The sequence below is a fragment of the Phymastichus coffea genome, unplaced genomic scaffold (assembly GCF_024137745.1).
Source record: "Phymastichus coffea isolate CEN01 unplaced genomic scaffold, Cenicafe_Pcof_1.1 PCOF00008, whole genome shotgun sequence".
Taxonomy (NCBI): Eukaryota; Metazoa; Arthropoda; class Insecta; order Hymenoptera; family Eulophidae; genus Phymastichus; species Phymastichus coffea.
Genome location: NW_026706819.1, coordinates 3,668,239 through 3,692,429, shown reverse-complemented (window position 1 = coordinate 3,692,429; position 24,191 = coordinate 3,668,239). Strand labels below are relative to the sequence as shown.

At 32.4% G+C, this 24,191-nt stretch overlaps 1 protein-coding gene across 4 annotated transcripts in view; it reads right to left on the bottom strand.

Annotated features, from left to right (window-relative positions):
- Positions 1-24,191, bottom strand: part of LOC131669918 (uncharacterized) — a 1,245,201-nt gene that overhangs the window by 186,493 nt on the left and 1,034,517 nt on the right. The window contains exon 1 of one of the 4 annotated variants that reach the window (XM_058945153.1): positions 14,290-14,422. The exons of the other annotated variants lie outside the window; for them this stretch is intronic. Within the exon in view, the coding sequence (XP_058801136.1) occupies positions 14,290-14,295 (6 nt within the window). The 5' untranslated portion in view covers positions 14,296-14,422. Of the gene's footprint in view, positions 1-14,289; positions 14,423-24,191 lie in introns of those variants that run through there. 4 annotated transcript variants of the gene reach the window in all.

Genomic DNA, 24,191 nt, shown 5'->3' with positions numbered 1-24,191 from the left:
CTATAAAAAAGTACTAAAGGTATAAAATATATGGAAGTATATGAGTTCTTATTTTAAATCTTATGTTATCCAAAATTTTGCACTAATCTCGAACAATTATACCTTTACCTTTATACTCAAAGTTAATAACTCATTTCCCTATTGAAAAAATCCAGCTGGATTCTTATGGATTCCATATGGATTTTTTATGGATTTCCATAATGGATTTCCATGTGGAATCCACGTGGATTTTAGCAAAAATCCAGGTAGCTTTTCAGATGGGATCCATATGAATTTAACCAAAATTCAGTTGGATTTTCCGGTCGACTTTTCGGTCGATCCATAGGGATTTAATCAAAACCCAGGTGGATTTCCAGGTGGATTTCTCTGTTGATCAATATGGATTTACCTAAAATCCAGGTGGATTTCCAATTAGATTTTATTGGTCTATATAGATTTATGCTAGTTATCTAAGATGAATATCTAGATTGATGTCTCATGATTTTCAGGTGGATTATAGTTCCAATTCTTAGATTTCTATACAGACAGATCTCTCATAAAATCCAGATGGATCATAGTGCCAATCCAGATGGATTTTACCAAAATATCTAGCTTTACATAACTTAACGATTTCGCATAGATTTTTTGATAAATTAGAATAGTATTGTGTAGGAATTTAGGTTAATTGAATTGGAAATCGGCATGAACTTTTATACTATACGAAATGGATTTTTTAAGTTATTTCAAATGGATTTCAAATGGATATTTTATAAGGATTCGATGACAATTTGCTTAAATTTTCCTATTCAGCGTGTAAAAAAGTAAAGATTGATGATCAAATGTAAGTAATTATCTATATTTATTATATATTATATTTGAACAAGAAACAAATTCTTAATATGATATAAGATATGATTTTGGTTAAATTTATTCCAAGTGTTGCTGCTGAAGAATTTTCTTTCGATTCTTCAAAGATGAATTGATATCCTCTGTTATAAAGGTATTTTTCTTAGATAATATGCCTTTTATTTGATTACACAGGCCAACAAGGTTTCAGAACCAGAGATCAGATATAGTACACCCGAAGGATTTTGGTGCGCTGAATCCAAATCCGAGCTCAGAATTGCGTCAGCACGTCAGGATTTTGAGATATCCTAACCTAAATGTGCGAAAATCACGTTTTTTGGCTATATTCGTTACCTTATAACATAGTGAATAAATTTTTTTATGCAAATCTGACCACGGCATCTGAAAGAGCAACTCTTGGTCTACAAAATGCATTACCGATTTTTGTTTATATGTCTTTTGGTAATGGAGATATCATCATTTGAAATTTAACACCTATGAATTTGTTTATACTGCGACACAACCAGAACGAGTGACCAGACATAGTACACCCGAAGGATTTTAGTGCGCTGAATCAAAATCCGAGCTCAGAACTGCGCCAGCACATCAGGATTTTGAGATATCCTAACCTAAAAGTGCGAAAATCACGTTTTTTTGGCTATATTCGGTACCTTATAACATTGTGAATAAATTTTTTCATGCAAAACTGACCACGGCATCTGAAAGAGCAACTCTTGGCCGACAAAATGCATTACCGATTTTTTTATGTCTTTTTCCAGCAGAGATACCGTCAATTGAAATGTGCCATTTATCAATTGATTTATGCTGGAGTATGAAAAATCTTGATTTTTTTTGAAATCTTCAGTAGTAGGAAAAACTTACACTGGCATATAAAGGTCTACCATTGTACTAATTTACGGCGAATTCAGCTGAATTTATTAGATGCACTCTAAAATGGCAGCTATAAATTTAGGGCAGGCTAAGGCAGATGGTTATGACCTAAATGTACTGAACATCCTATAACTCTAGAACCAGCGACAGATTAACTTAAGTGCGCTATAACCTGCAAGCTCAAAACCATGACAGGATTGTCTAAGTGCGCTATAACCTACACTCAGCTTAAAACTACGACAAGTTAACCTAAGCGCTCTATGACCCGCGAGAGGTTAAGCTAAGTGCGTAATAATACGCGGCTGGTTGACTCAAGTGCGCTATAACCTGCAAGCTCAAAATCACGGCAAGTTAACCTAAATTCGCTATAACCTGCTACAGGTTAATTTAAGCGCGCTATAATCCGCAACAGGTATATTGAGTACGATATAACTTGCAAACTAGAATCCACGACAGTATAACCTATATGCGCAGTAACCTTCGAGCTCTAGACCACTACAGATGAACTTACGTTCGCTATGATCTGCGAACGCTAAACTCACAACAGGTTAAACTAAATGCAGTGAACAGTGAGGATCAAGCACAGGACAAATTAATTTAAGTGGACTGTAATCCATATCATTTCAACCTAAGCTCCAATGTAGTTAGAGAGGTTACACTAAGAAGCTGACAATCTTTAGAATGTATATTCTTAAACCTATAACCGCCAATTCTGTGATGTTATGCTTTCTTTTTGTGAAAACGTTGGCACTTCATTTCAAACGATCGTTGAAGAGATTTACGTTTGTGACTAGTAGGGTTATTATCATCCCTTTTCAATGACGACCAGCAGTAGTCGGCCATCATTTTTTCGTCCCACCTTCCTTGGTAGTGTTGTTCCTTTTGTTTAAAGTCTTGATGAAATCGTTCACCTATCTCCTCACTATATGCTCCAAGATTTTCTGGCAAATAGTCTAAATGAGAATGAAGGAAGTGTATTTTAAGGCTCATTAGACAACCCATTTTTTGGAAATTCTGTAACATGTTGGACACAATAGTTTCAAACTGCGGGTCTCGATTATTGCCTAAAAATTTTTCTGTAACATCTTTGAAGCTCAACCAAGCATTCTTTTCAACGAGAGCCACGGTTTCGATAAATGTATCATCTTTCATGAGTTTTCGTATATCAGGCCCAACGAAAATGCCTTTCTTAATTTTTGCATCACTCAATTTCGGAAATGTGACTTTTAAATGATTGAAACATTTACCTTCTTTATTCAAGGCTTTCACAAACTGTTTCATTAAACCTAATTTGATGTGAAGTGGTGGCAGTAATACTCTCTCTCTATCAACAAGGCCTACGTAGGCGACATTATGAGAACCTATTTTCCATTCTGATCTTGTGGGCCATTTTTTTGTTATCCAATGCTTATTTCTTGCACGGCTGTCCCAAAGGCAGAGGAAACACGGAAATTTGGTATTTCCCGACTGCAAGCCAACTATAAGATTTATCATCTTAAAGTCACCACAAACAAGCCAATTGTGAGTCTTGTAATTTATTTTTTCCAGTAGAAATTGAAAACTATTATATGATTCTTTTAGTGCAGTTAAGTGACCTACAGGAAGTGCCGCATACTCATTTCCGTTGTGTAGTAACACAGCTTTGAGACTTTGTGTGGAAGAATCAATGAAGAGACGCCAGTTTTCTGGCTTGTACAAATCTTGGATATACAAGTTAACCAATTCTTCGATGTTATTACAGTACACCATCATATCCTCCATTGTAAAGTACTTTATGTGAACGCCTCTTCTTAGTTTCTGTAAATTGACACTTTTGTTCCAGGTAATAATAGCTTCCTTTCTTGGAGTCTTGGAGCACAGAGTTCAGCTTTATCCTTTGGAAGATTGAAGTCTCGAATAAAATCATCTAACGAACTTTGGTCAAAAAGCTTAGGACTCTCGACATCAGAACTATCTTCAAAAGAGACATCTTCAGTTGTATCAATATCCATCGGTTCAACTTTTGCCGAACCAACTTCTTTTTCGGGTTTACTTACTTTTCCTACTTTGGCTGGTGTTACACTCGCTACCGCAGGGTAGATGATTTTATTTGAATTTTGTGTATTGAAACCCGTTGTATTACATAAGCAGAAGTAACAATCAGTTTTATGGTCCTTGGGCTCACGCCAGATGGACGGTTCAATGATAGTCATATTGCTGCTATTATCATCCCACTTCAACATAGCAAGTCTGCAAGAATTACAAATTGAAGATGGTACCCGTGTCTTATCTAAATTGTCGATCGGAACCTTATAACATTTCATATATAGAGTTTTGATTGAATCATTAATCGATCGTCGATAAGAAGTTGTTTTAAACTTCTCACAAACATAACAAAATGTATCAATTTTTCTTGCACAAGGGCTTCTGGAACTCATTTTTCTTATAATAAATAACAAAGAGGATAAAAAATGTTCTTATGATAAATATTCTTATAATAAATAAAGTAGAAGAAAATAAGATAATACCATTTACAGGAAATTCAACCGTTAGCCCGCCACTCAAACGTGATCTCTAACACGGAAGGATTAGCATGTCACAAAATCAGTTATATCAGCTTTCACCTATCTCAGCTTCAGCATACAATCATATATTTCAAGTTACGTAATATTCTACATCATCTATCTACAGAATTTCAAAAACGAATGAAAGATTTCACGGTTTTTGATTCCGCTGATCGTATCGGATATCAGATTTTCAAAACTTATTTTATTCAAGCAATTTGTTTAAACAAATTTTTGCACAATTGAATATTTTTGCAAGTTGCACCTAATTTCCATGGTTTTAGGGGTCACCGATTACGAGTTTGATGTCAGATTTGTGAATTAAGATTTATTTAAACAATTTATTTAAACAAATGTTGCAAGACTTAATGTTTTTGCAAGTTGCATATACTTTTGCTGAATTTTGAGGTCACTGGTTATGAATCTGATATCAGATTTGCAAAATGTATTTTATTTAAAAATTTTCTTTAAACAAATTCCTTTATAATAGAATATTTTTGCAAGCTGCACCACATTTCCATGGTTTTAGGGGTTACTAGTCACGAGTTTGATGTCAGATTTGTACATTTAAATTTATTTAAACAAATTATTTAAATTTTTAATTCTAATATTTGTCTGTTGTCACAGGCCGACAAACTTCAGAACCAAAAACTATACATAACGCACCCGAAGAATTTCGATACGCTAAATCCAAATCCCAGCTTAGAATTGCGCCAGCACGTCAGTATTCCGAGATATTATAGAAGGCTATAATCTGCGTGGCCATAACCTTAAATTCGTTAACCCAAAAACCCCCGACCCCTTAACCTTTAACTGCCCCCTTAACCTTAAATCTGTTAACCTTGTAGCCCTGAAACCTGTGATGTTATAACCCTCGATGCCGTTACGCAAATCCCTTAATGCCTGAGCCCAGTAATTTGCTCCACAAGGAATCTAGGGCTATTGTATCGCAGGTTACAGGATTCCGAGGTGAAGAAATTCGGGGTTCAGTTGGCAGGTTTTATTGCCGTGCTTGTTATAACCTTCTTGGGTTAAAATATTTGGGGTTAAGGGGACGGGGATTATTGCATCGAAGGTCACAGGGCTCGGGGGTTAAGGAATTTAGGGTTAAGTGGGCAAAGTTTATTGCCCCGCAGGTTACAATGCTCCAAGATCAGGGATTTGAGTTATAATAGTCGAAATTCATTGCGTTGCCGTATAAACCAATTGATAAGTAGTACATTTCAATTGACGATAAAAGAAGACATAAACTAAAGATTGTTAGTGCTTTTGTACGATAAGAATTGCTTTTTAGATGCCGTTGTCAATTTAGCACAAAAAACTTGATTTTCGCACTTTTAGGTTAGGATATCTCAAAATCCTGACATACTAGCGCAATTCTGAGCTCGGATTTGCATTCAGCGCACCAAAATCCTTCGGGTGTACTATGTCTGGTCACTCGTTCTGGTTGTGTCGCAGTATAAACAAATTCATAGGTGTTAAATTTCAAACGATGATATTTCCATTACCAAAAGACATAAAAACAAAAATCGGTAGTGCATTTTGTAGGCCAAGAGTTGCTCTTTCAGGTGCCGTTGTCAGTTTTGTATGAAAAAATTTATTCACAATGTTATAAAGTATCGAATATAGCCAAAATACGTGATTTTCGCACTTGTAGGTTAGGATATCTCAAAATCCTGACGTGCTGGCGCAATTCTGAGCTCGGATTTGGATTCAGCACAACAAAATATTTCGAATATATTATGTCTGGTCTCTGGTTCTGAACCTTTATCAAATTTTGTTGGCCTGTGTTATTATTCAACATAAGAATTTTGCGACAGTAATATGCCAAACATTCTGAATACAACAAAGATATGAAACGTTATAAAAGCAATTTTAAATATTATAAATAATGAATGCCATTTACTGTCTATCGTAATATGCTCCAATTTGTTTAGTGGTATTCTGCGATTTCTCCCTTGTGGACTGTATCATGGTTTGTCTGTTGCAACACATCTTTTACAGAGGTTCTCTTCATAAAAACCTTCTTCATTTTGGTGCATAGCTCTCAATATATATTTTGTAAATATTTTTTCATTTTTCGCTTTTAGGAATGATTTCCAATCATCATATAACATTTTGAAATCCTTATTTAAGCAAATATAAGTAATCTGAAATCAATAAGACGTTTCTTAATAATTACTGGTTATAAGATAACAGATTAATAAAAAAAATATCGAACTAACTGCTATTCCACTATCGTTTATGATAGTTTCTTTTTGCCCGAAATTAGAAAAGTAAGGAAGTTCATTGGAATCATTGGTACCATCAGTATTGGCTCTCAGATCACTATCATCACTCTTTCTTAACTTATATGTAGATTTTCCACAATTAATTAACCCACGTGAAATAATTTTGAAATCGCATCTCGATCATGTAGGCTTTGAAATGCCAGAGGATGTAGATGCCGTCGTATCAATGGGACTATTTTCTATGTCTGAGGCATCAGTTTGTAGAGAAAATTTTCTTTTTCTTAATAATAATGATCTGGGCAATTGATCGTCTGAATTCAGTTCCTCTAAAATCAATATTCAAACATTTGATTAGCTTAAAAATGTAAATATTATATGAAGAAATAAGGCCATGGCGTAATGAGCATGTTAAAATTATCTAAACCTAGATATTACTTTATAATTGACTACCCGAAAGGCTATAAACGAGGGTCGTTTGAAAAGTCCGTGTAAAGTCAGAGAGATGGCGCTACTAGTGCGTATCAAAATTTTCGGAGTGGCCATATGAGCACAAAAGACGCTGAACGTTCTGGACGCCTTGTTGAGGTTACCACTTCAGAAATTATTGATAAAATCAATGATATGGTAATGGCTGACAGAAGAGTGAAGATGCGTGAGATTGCTAGTACTGTAGGCATCTCGAGCGAATGGGTACATAATATTTTGCACCAACATTTGGACATGAAAAAGCTATCCGCTAGATGGGTGCTGCGATTGCTCACGATTGACCAACGAGATCGTGTGAAGTGTTGCAAGAATGGTTTGCAGCTGTTCCAGCAAAATCCGCAAGACTTTAAGCGTCGTTTCATCACTGTAGATGAAACATAGATACACCACTACACTCCTGAGACCAAAGAATAGTCTAAACAATGGGTTACCAAGGGGAAATCTGCTCCGAAAAAGGCGAAGACAATTCCTTCGGCCGAGAAGGTTATGCCGACTGTCTTTTGTGATTCGCAAGGAATAATCTTCATCGACTATCTGGAAAAGGGTAAAACCATTAGAGGCGAATATTATTCATCGTTATTGGATCGTTTGAGTCTGAGTTGCTAAAGAAACGTCCACGATTGGCCCACAAAAAAGTCCTCTTCCACCACGACTATACGCCAGCTCACGTCTCAGCAGTTGTGGCCGCAAAACTTATGGAGATAGGGTTCCAACTCGTTTGACATCGCCCTATTCTCCAGACTTAGCTCCGTCGGACTACTATTTGTTCCCTAATATGAAAAAATGGCTGGCGGGGAAAAGATTTTATTCAAACGAGGAGGTGATTGCAGAAACGAATGCCTATTTTACAGACTTGACCAAATCCTATTATTTGGAAGGGATTAACAAACTAAAGCAGCGTTGGATGAAGTGTATAAGCCTAAAAGGAGACTATGTTGAAAAATAAAAAAGATTTATTAAAAAAAATCAAGCAGTTTTTATTTTTGCACAGACTTTTCAAACGACCCTCGTATTTGAAAATCTATTAAGCCGAAATTTCAGAATTTTAAATACAAAGATACAAAATTATTGAAAAACTAAAAAGATTTTTCTAAGCCCTAGTTTTACTCTCAAAACCAGATAAAAAAATCAGGACGTTTTGTTAATACAAAAGATACCTTCGTGAATATTTTCAAATAAAATTTTTTTTTTTAAATGAATTGAGAAGCAAAAAATATTAAAAAGAACACGTTTTCAATCCCAGACACCATACATTTGAATTCTTGAATATCCAGGTCGAAGCAATTTCGACATGCTTATCACACTATAGCAATGAATTTTATTTTTATATATCATTTATATATATTATTTTGTTTACTTTGTTTTCGATCTGGTGATTTTAATAAGTTTGGCTGTTCATTCATGTCATCAAATGTATCTTGATTGTTGCTTCTTAAAACGTCTATAATAGTAGCAACATTTGACAATGTTTCAAAGTTGTCGTTATCGAATAATTTTGAAGATCTATCAAGGCTGTTTTCATTTCTATCGTCTGAAGGATCTACATAATCCGATTTTTTTGGAGTAGATGTTATAGCTATGTCATGCTTGAAAAATCATTTATATATTAATTTCACATAGTTTTTGAGAATTATACTACGTCATAATAAAAAAATTAAATATATGAATAAAAAATCAAAATAAATGTTGCTAAAGTGATTTTAACCAAGGGTTAATGAATGCGCTTGTTAAACTCGTTGCGGTGTCTTTAACTTTCGTGTTACAACCAAAATTATTCAAAACCTAATTTTCTCTTAATTTGATTAATACGTAATATGTGGACGCAAAGTGCTCGAATTTGGATATATCAGATACTATGTTCTATAATATTACAGAAACGCGTATTTGTAATGTCCACATATCTGCTGTCGCATGAATGCCACAGGCACGGTTTACGTGATACTCTATACAAAAAAACTTCAGTGGACAATAATGGAATATTCTATATACACGGAAAATTTCAGAAAAATAGATTCTTAACATTTAGTTTATGACTAAACTCGATGAAAACTTCGAAATCATATTTGTTATATTATAATTATACTGTTAGAATAATAGTTTTTATCTCACTTTATTGCATGCAATAAGTCCATTTTTTTCATTTCAGCAGATACTGTCGTGATACTAGTAGTATCAATGAATTCAGACGCTTACACCTTCAACGAATTGTTAACATGTAACCATTTGTAACTTTGATTTTGATTGAGAATACACCTTCGTAACAACAAATTATTATACAGGGTGTCCAAAAAGTAACGATACACCTGAGAAATTTTCTAAGCCGGTTTTTTTTTTAACCGGGTGAAGGTTGTTCTTGAAGTAACTTTTTACGAGGAATCCGATGGTAACCTTGGATATGACCTTGAACCTCATTTTCAAGGTTATTTTGAGGTCAACCTCATTTTTTTAAATGGAAACCCCTATTTTTTATGGCGGAATCAGAAAGATCGGAAAATTTTACGTCCAGATATGTATTGAGGTATGAGTTTGAGGTGACCCCTAGAGGTCAACTGGAGGTCAAAGTATGAATTCTTAAAAATCTCGCGAATTCAGTGGTTAAACAAAACAAACAAAAGGATAACCCCAGGTAACTTTCAGTAAATTTCAGTGGGAATGAGAGCTGATTCGTCTATGATCCTTTGACGTAATTCGTCCAAGTTTTGGGGTTTAGTTTTGTATACCCGATCCTTTAGATAACCCCAATAGAAATAATCTAAAGGCGTCAAATCGGGGGACCTAGCTGGCCATTCAATTGTGCCTCTCCTTCCTATCCACCGATTATCAAACACCTCATCTAAGTAAATTCGAACGTCTCGTCCATAGTGAGCTGCAGCACCATCCTGCTGATACCATGTATTTTCGAAGTTGTCTCCGACTATTTCTCTAATTGCTGGAACTATTTGATTACGAAGCATCTCTTCATAATTTTGAGCATTTAAGTTACCATCAATAAAGAATGGCCCTATGATTCGATTATTCACTATTCCAGCCCAAACATTCAACTTCTGCGGATATTGCGATTTATCTTCTCGCATCCAGTGTGGATTTTCCGCAGCCCAGTACCTGCAATTATGTCGATTTAATGTTCCGTCAAGTTGAAAAGTTGCTTCATCAAAGAAAACTATGTTTGATGGAAGATTTGGATTTTCAATTATGCGTGCCATCATATCTTCATAAAACTCAACACGACGATCGAAATCGTCTTCATTCAACTTGTGAACCAGGTGTACTTTAAACGGATGGAATTTTGCTGTTTTTAAAATGATATGTACGGACGATGTACTTATGTCATGCTCTTGAGCAACTCTGCGGATGGAATTATGTGGATTTTCAGTGAATGATAATAGAACATTTAATAAATTCTCTTCATTTGTTGCTGAGCGTGGTCTGCCTGACTTAGGTAGATTTCTGACATGGCCAAAATTTACAAACCTTGAAATAGTATTCTGAACAGTAGACACAGCAATTGGAGTTCTATTAACCCGAAATGTCTCATTAAAAAGATTTCTCACTGCCCTGTAAGATCTTTCTACTCCACCCCAGCCTCTCATCATAAGAAGTGATATTCTTTCTCGTTCAGTGAGGCGTTCCATTTTAAGTCAGCGAATCGAAATTTACTCAAAAATCAATCAGAATTAAAAACAAAAAGTTTGCAACCCAAATAAATGTTTTCAAAAAATGAAAATTATAATTTGAGTACTTTTACAAAAAAGTTCTACTACAGTCCGACTAATGCACTAATGCTTTATGGAGATTTTCGAATGGTAAAATCTTTTCAAATATGTTGCTTTTTTAAATATGAATTTTTGAAAATGCAATTGTCCCGAAGAATAAGCTCAAAACGATAAAGTTAGGCATAGTACATTTCCTGAGGATAGAACCAAGTGAAATTGTTAGTGGATTTTCAATGAATAGGTATGGGATAGTAACCTTAAAAAGTTTAATCGGCTAATCAAGTTATTAAGAAAATAAGCGTAAAAAATCATTGTTGATAGGCGAGGGGAACTCACGAAAATCAAGCACCCCGATCGTGAGAGGCGAGGGGAACTCACGAAAATAAAGCACCCCAAAGGGACAGATTTTACTACGTCCACGTCGTTGTTCCTGGGTAACGCTAAAAGTAAAAAAAATTGATCTTGAAAAAACCTTGATATTGAGGTTGAAGGTTAAATTCAAGGTTACGGATCTCCGATGGGCAATTACTAAATAAATACCCTTCTCCATTATGAAAAAAACTTTAAAAAATTTTAGGGCGTCTTTAAGTTTGGATGACCTTCGACTGACCTTAAACTTTAAGTTCGCCCTTGACTTATGATCTAAGTAGATATTTGGATGTGAAATTTTCCGCTCTTTCGATTGCCTCTGTCGAAAATGGGGGTTTCCATGACCTTTATTTGCTTCCTTGTACCACTAAAATCCCGGTACTATTACAAAGCCACAGTTCGACCTTCATCTGACCCCTAGAGGTCACATTAACCTCAAACCTCAACTCATCCATACGTGAGAGTCTTCACTTTTTTCGATTCCGCCATAAAAAAAGGGGTACCCATTAAAAAAAATGAGGTTGACCTCAAAATAACCTTGAAAATGAGGTTCAAGGACAAATTAAAGAGCACCAGTAAAAGTTACCTGGGGTTATCCTTTTGTTTGTTTTGTTTAACCACTGAATTCGCGAGATTTTTAAGAATTCATACTTTGACCTCCAGTTGACCTCTAGGGGTTACCTCAAACTCATACCTCAATACATATCTGGACGTAAAATTTTCCGCTCTTTCCGATTCCGCCATAAAAAATAGAGGTTTCCATTTAAAAAAATGAGGTTGACCTCAAAATAACCTTGAAAATGAGGTTCAAGGTCAAATCCAAGGTTACCATCGGATTCCTCGTAAAAAGTTACTTCAAGAACAACCTTCACCCGGTTAAAAAAATAACCGGCTTAGAAAATTTCTCAGGTGTATCGTTACTTTTTGGACACCCTGTATAAATAATAAGTAACGATGATTTTTATTATTTTGGTGACGAGCCAAATAAACAATTCCATATTACCTAGTGATTTTTTCACTCTACTAGAGATAAGAAGGTCTTGAACACTAGATTTTACATCGAATGCAATCATTATTTAGGAGATTGTAAAATAGTATTTATAGGAATGATAAATGAAACAGCTAGAAATTTCATGCTACTACGGCTATGCAAGTGTAACTATGTATAGAACCTACGGGTCTAATAGTCGGGCAGCTATATTAATTCATGTATATCTATGGGTATTTAAAGAAGAAAAAAAGTGATCGAAAGTGATTGGCGTTGTTTCTAAATTTTTCATTTTTTTTCCATAAATTAACCTATTTTAAGATAACAAACTGTCTTGGCATTATTTGCTAAAATGCGCATATAAAAAATCATTCTCTTTTTTTCTAAATGGAAAGCTATTCTATTTACTTTTTTAATATTTTTTCTTATGTTCAATCAGTTTTTAATTTAAACAAACCAAAGATCTCCTAATCTCTGATAGTACTAGCTGTTGAGTGAATAAATCCCTAGGCAATATATCGTCTGCTTGGCTCGACAGAAAGATAACAAAAATTACTGTTACTAATTATTAAGGTTGTAATTTCGTTTTACTACGATGTATTCCCAATCAAAATCAAAGTTACGAACGATTGCAATTTGTCATTTACAAGGCGACTTATAGTCATTTCTGCTAGCATGACAGGTTTTTATTTTTTTATAAAAAACGCGAAGTTGGAGAAATTTTTAGTTTAAAGTTGCAAAACTTTTGTAAAATTCTATAATTTTTCGGTATTTTTTTTTATTATAGTTGCAAATACCTCCCCAGCTTACATCACGGCGGTCGCGCTTAAGCATATGTGATGTATCTGGTACAGGTGATCTTACAGCTAATTAATACCTATTGTTTACAAATTTGATTGATTTGATTGAATAGTATAATGATATTAATACTCTAATAAATCAACTATTTTTAAAATTATCATATTTAAAAATATTTTACTGAAATTCTTTCAAAAACGTATATTCCAATTTTGAAGAAAGTGAAATCTATATTTTGTTTGAGATGTATACAAAAATGAAATAAATATGTTAAATATCAACAGCATAATCTTTAGCAAATCAGATAGCCAGCGCTTTATTTAGATATTAACATTTTCTATAATTTTATTAGTTATTGACAAATTTTATTCTTGCTTGGTCTACCCACCAACAATATTAAGTATAATAAGGAAAACTAATTTAAAAATTAGTTGGAATAAATGTCTTTTTTGATTATTACTGTAATAATGTAGTACCTAATGAGATGGTATTATATATTTTTAAATTGAGTAGTAATAGTAATTTGAATTTTTTATTAATCATTTACAAATACGAATTGATTGTGGAATTGCTATAGATTAATATTGTAAATGAAGTACTGATATATATAATGTGAATGCAGAATAATAAAAAAGTTGCTAGAATAATGAAAAATAAAAGTAAATCTTTTAATTAAAAATGCAAGAATGGTAGTTGCTAATAACAAATGTAATTATTTTCTATAAATCTCAAAATAAAAATTTAGTCAACATTATTTTATTGAATGATATTTTAAAATATAAAATAATTTTGTTAGATATTAATAGAATAATCATATTGAATTAAATAGTTTTTTAAGAATGATAAATACAAGTAGTATATAATCATAATAAATTGAATCATGTTCTATTGACTATAATAGTGGTCAAATAATAATTATTTCCCCCAATCTGTATTTCATTGATTTTTTGTATTATTTTAATTAAGTTCAAGAAAAAATGATTTAATATGCTGTCTACATTGTAATATTTTTTATCGATAAAGGAAATACCCAAACTTATATATGCTCAATAAAATTGAATTTTATCAATTATGATTAAAATTGATATTTCAAACTAAAGTTATTAAAATCTTAATGATAAAAACCAAAGTTGTAATATATTTTTCAATATTGTGGAATTGCAATCATAAAAATCAATTGAATCATTCACGTAGACTAGATTTCACTCTACAATAATTCAATAAAATTATAGCTAAAGCATTTTTTCATTAAAATATATAAAAAAAAGGTATCAAGTTGAATATAATAAAAAAATTATTTATGAAATATTAGAGTTTTAAAATATTTGATAAACTTATTATCCAATAACATAACAACATTGAAAAGTTCCCTCACAGATAGTTCATTAAAATTGAAAAATAAATATTCAATAATTTTAACAATAGTAATAAATTAAAATTCTTACTGTCATTGTAAAGTTTGATTGATTGTTTTTTCTCACTTCATCCAGTAATTATGCTCATACTTTTTTTCAAATTGAAGGAGCTGCATCTGAAGCCTTTCATTCATAATCTTGTAGGTATTTAATCTCTCTTGTAATACTTTCACATTATTTTTTAATTTGATTTTCTCGTTACGTAGAACTAAACATTCTCTTTCGAAATTAGTAAATTTTAAAAATAAAGAGCTGTCATTCTCTCTATATTCTTGAACTTCTTTGACCTGTGGCAATGGTTTTTGTGAATATTTGTTAGTAGATTGAGAAAAGGAATCATTGCTGTCCTCAGTCCTTACTTTCAAAGTATTAGTATTCACAAAATTATTGATTCTTTCTTGCAGTAATTTCTTTTGAGCCTCTTTATCGTGTTAATATAATAAGAAAGATAAAATTTTAGTAAACATTAATTTCATATATTTCCGAGCTTTTATAAATAAGGAACATAACGTACCATACTAAGTTGATTTCTTTCTTTTCTTCTAATTTTATACACTTCTCTGGCTCATAATGATCATCGTCTACATCTATCTAAGCATCATAATAATCATCGATAACAGATTTATTTAAAACACCGAATACAGCTCTTTTCCATCAAATTCTTCATACTGTTTTTTGGTCAATAATTCTAGAGTTAATGTTTATATAAATTTATTCTACTGTATAGGTTGCAAATCCACAAACACATAATGTTATAGAAATACAAAATGGATCAACAAGTATTTTTAACTGATGAATTCTTAAAATTTACTTTTCACTGAAGCGATTTGGTGAGGTAATTCAGCAGGTTCTTTATTCCTAGTTGTATCCTGCCACACAACTGTATACACAGCATCCTTGTGGAACTTCACAGAAGCTTCAAGGTTTCCTTGGAATTCAATAATGTCTTCGACTCTAACAGTTTTTTTCAAATTGTCATCTAAAAATTTCATTTTCGCATATATTCCTGGCTTCATGATTGACATACTTTTTATTTATAATAACAAACTGCTAATGAAAATAAATTTTAACCAAAGTTTTAACTACAATATCACAAAATGTAATATCTCCCTTTTCAAAAATCTCTATTTAAATATTTCTCTTTTCAAAAATCACTTTTCAAATAGTCGCAAACAATGGAGACAAAGAATTATCAAGATATGAGTGAACTGCAAGCTTAGACATATAGAAACGAATAGGATATTGCACATTATAATGATTATTAATATAGTTTTTAATTACGTGCAAAAGAAAAGAAATAGTATATTCACACTGAATTCTACAAGAACAATAATTTGAGGTATCTTTTATTATTATTGTTCAGAAAGAACTGTTATTTTTGAATAGTTTAATATTATTTGAGCAACTGCACACTCATTCCATCATATACATGTTGCTATAGTATATACTAGGTGAATCTATTATGTTTGTTTATTGGACACATTATGTATCAGGTAGAAATAGTGTAGTAAAAAAAATAATTATTATAAATTGTATTATTATTATACTACTTATTATAGTTATTTTGTATAAAATAAACACACTGTAAAGTGGTAAGCTTTTGAACTCATTTGTAATCATTACAATAGCATGGATACAATATTTAATTTTAACATTACTTTAGTCAGAAAATTATTAAATTTTGCAGGCTATGGAAAGTTCCAGTGACAGCCATAGTAGAAATTTAGCAGTAACTCCATCATCAAGTATTAATGATTATTCATTAAATTCAACAAGTAATACTGATAGTATTTTTAGGAAACTACAACAATGTCACTTAGATGAACCTACACAGAATTTCTCCAATAGTAAAGAATATAATTGATTTTATTAGTTAATCTTGAGATTATAATTACCATTTATTTTATTTTTATGAGTTTCCTCTTCATGCTATTATAGTTTGTTACTATTTAGTAGCCAAGTAATTAATGTCTAGATAGGATGTAAAAATGTTTTTTTTTTCAATTTGATCATTTTGTCTTGCTCGTTATACAAAAATCCAGAAGTTTTTCTATTATAAAATTTTATTGATTTTTAGAAACAAAAGATTTAACAGAAACTGAGTCAGCTCAAGTAAAGTTCAATACATCTAATATATCAAATAACATAGACAACTTAAATGAAACATTGCATTCCAATTAAAATTTTGAAGTGAATTTAGGAGGTATATATAATTAAATTTACTCCCTAGCTACGTTATTATGTAAAAATGACAGTAAATATTCCCAGATTATAGTAAATTAATTAATATTTTATATTAAATTTATTAATAAAAGCTTAATTTCAGATAACACCAATTCATCATCATGTTTCAAAGCATCAGACCTTAATCAATCATACATAAATTATATATTGTGCAACGGTAGTCGATTCAATTAATCGCATCGTTCGCGATTCTGAATTTCGCGCGTTAGTTCTAAGTATTGAGAGAGAGAGGGGGCGCGCGATCTTTCAAATTAGCAGTTACGTCTCAGCTGTTGTGACAAGTAGATATCGTCGAAGTTATTTGCACTGTTTTTTCTCGCCGACTAATAATTACTGGTCCATAATAATTACGCGCGTGAGTGCAACAACGAGACCTACAGATTGCAGCGTTTTGGTAGCAGCAGATTTGCAGCTGATAGGTGGTACGAGGCAGCACAGCTGATAACCTAGGACCGGAGGCAGTTGATATTTTGCTGACATCAACAATTACGGCTGATCACCGTAATTGCACCGCAGGGTAGGTGCACCTCCCTTTATTATCGCATGTCAAAATATATTTATTATTTTGCTCAGCCGCGTTAGCGTTGATAATTCTGTATTCGCGCCGAGCGTTAGATCGCGCCAATATTCGAATCTTCTCTCTCTCTCTTTCTCACCGGAAAATTATTTAATTGTAAATCCTATTCGCGTGCGTCAGTCTTTCGGCCCGACAAAGACTGTATAGATTTTTTATGAATAAACTTTATTAACTTATTCGCCGATTTCGTCATATGATTTTCCTAATAGTTTAAGAAATTGAAATAGGCTTAGGTGTTAATCCTATTACGCCTAGGGGATTAAGCGGAGAAGGAGTAAAGTCGCTCACACTTCAAACTCATCGAGTGTCACGATACATGTGACTTAAGGTGAGTTCAACTCCGTTTGATAGAAGACAACAAAGAGAAATCATCTGACGTTAAAGCGAAGACACGTACTTACATACGTGATTAACGGAGCGGCGGTTTGCTCTGCATCGTGGGAGTTTGCTTATAAATAAATTTCACATTTTTGCAAGGATTCCCCCCCCGTTACAATTGTATGTATACCATTTTGTATATTTTCTTTTTTATATTATTTAAATATATTCTTGTTTTTTATATAGAAATCTTAGACTATCTTAAAACTCTATATTTGAAGAAATATAATTTTATTAATTTTATTTTAACTATATAGACCTATACTCAGTTTAATTTTCAAATAGATTCATATAAAAATCCTTATGCTACTCAAATCATGTTTAGTCATATAATTAAATTCATTACGGCTTCATATTATCTACAAATTTTGGAAATATTTAATCAATTCACTTTTTTTCTTTTTAGTTGGATACAGTATGGATTTCGCCAGATTTCTATAAAATCGTATACGCAACTTGTGCACAAATAAGGTGATAGCGTACGCGCATTAGTCCAATCAACAGAGACAAAAAAGGCCTGTTTCAGACAAAAATTCCGGGATGGGTTTTCTCGACGAAAATCACTTCAGTACAATGTAAATAGGAACTCTTGATAAAATGCAACTCCTAATTTATTGTCAGATTTTTTTTATAAGCGCTCAAAGTTGGCGAAATATGGTTTTTTCAATCTGCAAGCCACGGTATGTATTTTAGCTGAAAAAGTTTCGTATAAAAGTTGTAGGCAATAACAAAAGCTACAATTTGAGCTGTCGTGCAATTTTATTCGTTTGTTAGTTATTGAAAAAAGCCCCAAAAACCATTAAAAATGCCCATTATTACTATATCGAATATTTATTGCAAAAAGAACTTTTTTTAATGTTTATGACTCTTAAAAGAAAGCTCTTGTGATTCTAAAAAAAATGAATCGTCGCACGACTATTTATTTTTATTAGTTACTGATATATTCTAATTAGTTAATTAAGAGACGTCCAAAGTACGGGGCTGTAAAATTTTTTTGACCGAAGATATCGAGTTGTAAAACAACTCAATCTCTTTGTCAAAACGTCAATTTTAATAAATGATTGGGAACGAATCATAAAATTAATTTGCAACCCCTAAATTTTGATTTTAAAAAAGTGCGCCTTTTTTCTTTTATAAACAATTAGAATTGCGGCTTCCCTATGCATTATAGAGATTTCTTATTTAGAAATTCACATATCTGAGATCAAGGTGCATATTTTGAAAAAAAAAAATTGTTTTTCGACCAATAGGATCCGAGATAATTTTTTTGTTGTTTAAATCGCCATTGTTGTAATAATGAAAATTAACAAATCGGTCCAAGGGCATTCGATCGATATTAAGTTATATTTTCTCATTACGATACAAGGCTTTACATATTTTAGCTTTTTAACAATTAAAATGACGTTTCATTTCCAGCACGAGAAAAGCCAAGGGCCGGAGGCGGTGGTGGGGGGCCTCCCTCGCGCGCTTGGAAATACTGAAAGTCCGCGTTCAAATAGACGCGCTTCGCAAAAGTCAGGCTTATCTCGTGAACTATTGCATCAAATTTGATCATTTTTTTTTAATTTGGGGTAGCTTCAAAATTTATTGAGATTGGTGTAGTTGTAATTACTATATTTAGTGCCAATCGTTTATTATTAACTTAATTGAATTAAAACATATCAGTGTATGTATAAATTCCAATTAATTATTACTTGCTATCCGTAAATATGGATAAGGATAAATAATAATTAATATATTTTCAATTATTAATAACAATATTTTAATTTATATGCATACGTAGGCTATAGTTTACATGATTTCTTATTTTCTAATCGTACCTAGTTCTTTTCGGCGCAGACTCATTTATTTCGTTTTCATTGCATTCTTCATTCAACATTACTTCTACAAGACTACTTAAATTATACTCTTCGTTGTCAATATCTTTTACGTTCGTACAGCAAAATACACACAAGCGAGAACATTTGAGGCCATGTTTGCTGCACAAAGCTTTACAGCCTTTTTGGAATATATATGGGACGATCCATGTCAACCGGATCACTGCTGTGTCCAAAATTTGATGTGATCAAAAAAATCGTGCAACGACTCATTTTAAAGCTTAGGATATCTACTTTCTGATGCTGTGTGCGCCTTTGCAAAATCCAACATGGCGGCTCCAATATGGCGGCTACAAGAGACAAACTCGTAAACAAAAAATTTTATTTTTCAAATTTTTAGTAATAAATGTTAAAAAAATTAATATTTCATATTTTTTTATGAAAATCTGGCTCATTTCCTACAAAAAAGTAACAGAGACCATTTTCGCTAAAATGAAAAATAAAAAAGTTATAATTTTTTGAAAATTTTCAAAAATAAAAAACTTTGCGATTTTTTTACTCAGAAGGAAATGACTTTGGAAAAAAAATTTAAGGAACAAAATTGCTTGAAATTCATCAAAACACAAGTGTGAATTTTTTCGAATTCCTTTGAGCGATTTTTTGCTTTTTGGATTTATCGGATTGTTTGGAAAATTAAAAACTTCCCAAGATCTTTTACAAAAATTCATACGTAGTCTACGACTAATTCTAAGAGCTTTTTTTTAAATTAGTTGGTCTATTTTAGCTTGTTCTTTCTACGCCTTTTATTTTCGGAAACGACAGTCTTTTTCAAGATAGTCGTTTTTCTGATATATTGGGTGGTACTGAGCATCGGTAGAAACTAAGAACTTGCATGAAAATCTAGAGAACAGTTAGAAGAACTCTTGAATGGCCTTAAAAAGAAATTCCTAAGTTTATCTGAAAATGATCCAATGCGTACGTCTATTCTCACTATAGCTCCTGATTGTTGGAGAATTCGTACAATCATGGAAGAATTTAAATGTTCTTATAGACTGGCAAAAAACTCTAAGGATTTGAAAAATTCTGGTGGAATATTATTAGTACCACCTTTCAAAAGGGGAAAAAATATAGATGAAGAAACTGTATCGAAAGTTATTGAATTTTACGAAAATGACACAAACGGTCGCATTATGCCGCATAAAAAAGAAGTTATCAAGGTCAAGATAGATGGTGTGATAGTTTCTAAACAAAAACATTTACTACTGTATGATGTTTAAGTTTTACATTTCATGTTCAAGGAGAAATATCCAGAACATCTTATTAGATCATCTAAGTTCGCAGAGCTGCGTCCTAAATGGTATGTTTTAGCTGGATCATCAGGAACACACAGCGTTTACATATGCACGACTCACCAGAATGTTAAACTAATGTTAGATGCTATAAATCTTAAATTTTTGAGCAGGGATTCTGAATTTCAATATGTGACTACAAAGATTGTTTTAAATTCATTCAGTGTAAGAAACCTACAACTGATTGTCATTTGCTACAGTGTAACAAATGTCCTAATACTGAGAAGCTTTCCGACTTCCTTTTGGAATTATTGAAAAAAATAAAATCGAACAAGTTATATTCAGCACTTGGCAATCTACTGATCGCTGTACCCTCAAACAAGAATGTCTTCCCTCAGATGAATTTATAGAAGTATTGTGTGATCGCATCAAAGTTATCATTACGCATAGTTTTATATCAAATGAACAAACAAAATTTATATTTGATAAAAGGGATAATTTAAAAGAAAATGAAATATTGCTACACTGTGATTTTGCGGAAAATTATGCATACGTGGCTCAGGATGCCGCTCAAGCTTTCCATTATACCAATGACCAATGTTCGGTTTTTACTGTTGCATTTTACTATCGCTCCAATACCGAATTAAAACATCACAACATGATTTTACTATCAGATTGTACAACCCATGATGCAACAGCAGTTTATTTAATGCAGCAGAAAGTGATACCGATAATTAAAATGTTGTGTCCAAAAAGTACAAAAATTTATTATATATCTGATGGTGCCAAGCAACATTTTAAGAATAGAACTCAAATGATACTCCTTGCCCATCACAAGACTGATTTTTAAATTGATGCGGAATGGCACTGTTATGCAACGTCTCATGGTAAATGCATCTGTGATGGACTAGGTGCTTCTTTGAAGAGTGAGGCAACCCGATATAGCTTACAAGTTGAACCAAAAAATGCTATATTAAATTCTATAACTCTCTTTAAATGGGCTAAGGAAAAGTTCAAGAACATACAATTTCTTTACTATACAAAAGAAGAACATAAGAGGTTATCTGATACATTAAAAAGAAAATTCCCCAACCTACCTGCTGTAACCAAAGTAACCATGCGTTTATTCCAAATACTGACAATAAATTGATAGTAAAGCGCTACGCGGCTGCAAAAGATAATGTGAATATAATACAATATTAGAATTAACAACAGTTGTACATGAATTGGACAATATCTTACACCATATCTAACCACTGAATTATTCCCAGTATAATTTAAAAACAGCTGTCCCCCGGGTACACATGTTTAACGCCTTGGGGTTATAATTTATTGAATTTTTAATTGCAAACAGTTTGCCTCATAGCTTGTGTGGGTTATTTGGTTATTGGCTTCACTAGTTTATTCTCATTGTAATTTAAAAATTGCTGCCCCTGGGCACGCAGGTTCAATAGCTTGGGGTTAGTTTTCTTACATTTTTATTTATAAACACTTCTTCTGAGCTTGCGTGGGTTATCTGGTTGGTGTCTAGCGGTCCAAGTTACTTTTTCGATTTACTCAAAAAGGATCGCCTTTACTGAACAATCTTATAAAATAAAAAGCTCTTAGAATTAGTCGTAGACTACGTATGAATTTTTGTAAAAGATCTTGGGAAGTTTTTAATTTTCCAAACAATCCGATAAATCCAAAAAGCAAAAAATCGCTCAAAGGAATTCGAAAAAATTCACACTTGTGTTTTGATGAATTTCAAGCAATTTTGTTCCTTAAATTTTTTTTCCAAAGTCATTTCCTTCTGAGTAAAAAAATCGCAAAGTTTTTTATTTTTGAAAATTTTCAAAAAATTATAACTTTTTTATTTTTCATTTTAGCGAAAATGGTCTCTGTTACTTTTTTGTAGGAAATGAGCCAGATTTTCATAAAAAAATATGAAATATTAATTTTTTTAACATTTATTACTAAAAATTTGAAAAATAAAATTTTTTGTTTACGAGTTTGTCTCTTGTAGCCGCCATATTGGAGCCGCCATGTTGGATTTTGCAAAGGCGCACACAGCATCAGAAAGTAGATATTGTTTCATGTGCTTTGTTCTCAAACACATTGCAAGCCTCCGTCGCTGATTAGCACTGATGAAGCATAAATAGAGCGACGTTAAATAAAAAAAAAAAAAAAAAAAGAAAGTAGATATCCTAAGCTTTAAAATGAGTCGTTGCACGATTTTTTTGGTCACATCAAATTTTGGACACAGCAGTGATCCGGTTGACATGGATCGACCCATATTTATTTGATTTATTTATTTAATATTTATTTATTTATTTTATTTATTATATATATATATATATATATATATATCTTTATTTTCCGTATTTTCTAAGTTTGTACTTAACTGAAATCGCAAGGCTGTAGTTTACTTTCGGGGACCCAGGTATACAAGCCAGCCCATAACGGTGGGCATTTATAGACAAAGGAAAAAATCCAGATAAATTTTATCATAGCAATAGTTTCAAATTTCCGCAATTGAAAAAAATCATCTCCTTCTTATATATTTTTACGGGCTATGATACTACATCTGCATTTTTTAATCTCGGAAAACATTGTATTTTACAAAAAGTCGATCACAATTCTTTAATACATTTAGCGTCAATTTTTTATAATTCATCTGCTGATGATATAACACTCATTAATAGTGGTATAAATATTATTAAAAGCATGTATTCCAGTAATGCCGATAAAATTGTAGAAACAAAGCAAGGGCACGAATTAAGATTAAGTGAGTTACGTTTTGTACATTTCGATAGAAAAACCAGCAAATCTGCAATGAAACTAGAAAGTTTGCCGCCAACTGAAGCAGCAGCTGCCGAACATTGCAAACGGGCTTATTTGCAAATACAATCGTGGCTTGGTAATGATTTGAATCCTTTGAAGTATGGGTGGCATAAAGTCGAAAATACTTTGGAACCCACTCATTCTTCAGAGCCAATGATACCTCCCGAAGTATCAGAAAAAATATCTTGTAGATGCCAAAAAGGCTGTAAAGCTGCGTGCAGCTGCCGCAAACATGGCCTCAAATTGTGTGTATTTTGCTGTACGAACGTAAAAGATATTGACAACGAAGAGTATAATTTAAGTAGTCTTGTAGAAGTAATGTTGAATGAAGAATGCAATGAAAACGAAATAAATGAGTCTGCGCCGAAAAGAACTAGGTACGATTAGAAAATAAGAAATCATGTAAACTATAGCCTACGTATGCATATAAATTAAAATATTGTTATTAATAATTGAAAATATATTAATTATTATTTATCCTTATCCATATTTACGGATAGCAAGTAATAATTAATTGGAATTTATACATACACTGATATTTTAATTCAATTAAGTTAATAATAAACGATTGGCACTAAATATAGTAATTACAACTACACCAATCTCAATAAATTTTGAAGCTACCCCAAATTAAAAAAAAAATGATCGAATTTGATGCAATAGTTCACGAGATAAACCTGATTTTTGCGAAGCGCGTCGATTTGAACGCGGACTTTCAGTATTTCCAAGCGCGCGAGGGAGGCCCCCCACCGCCGCCTCCGGCCTTTGGCTTTTCTCGTGCTGGAAATGAAACGTCATTGTAAT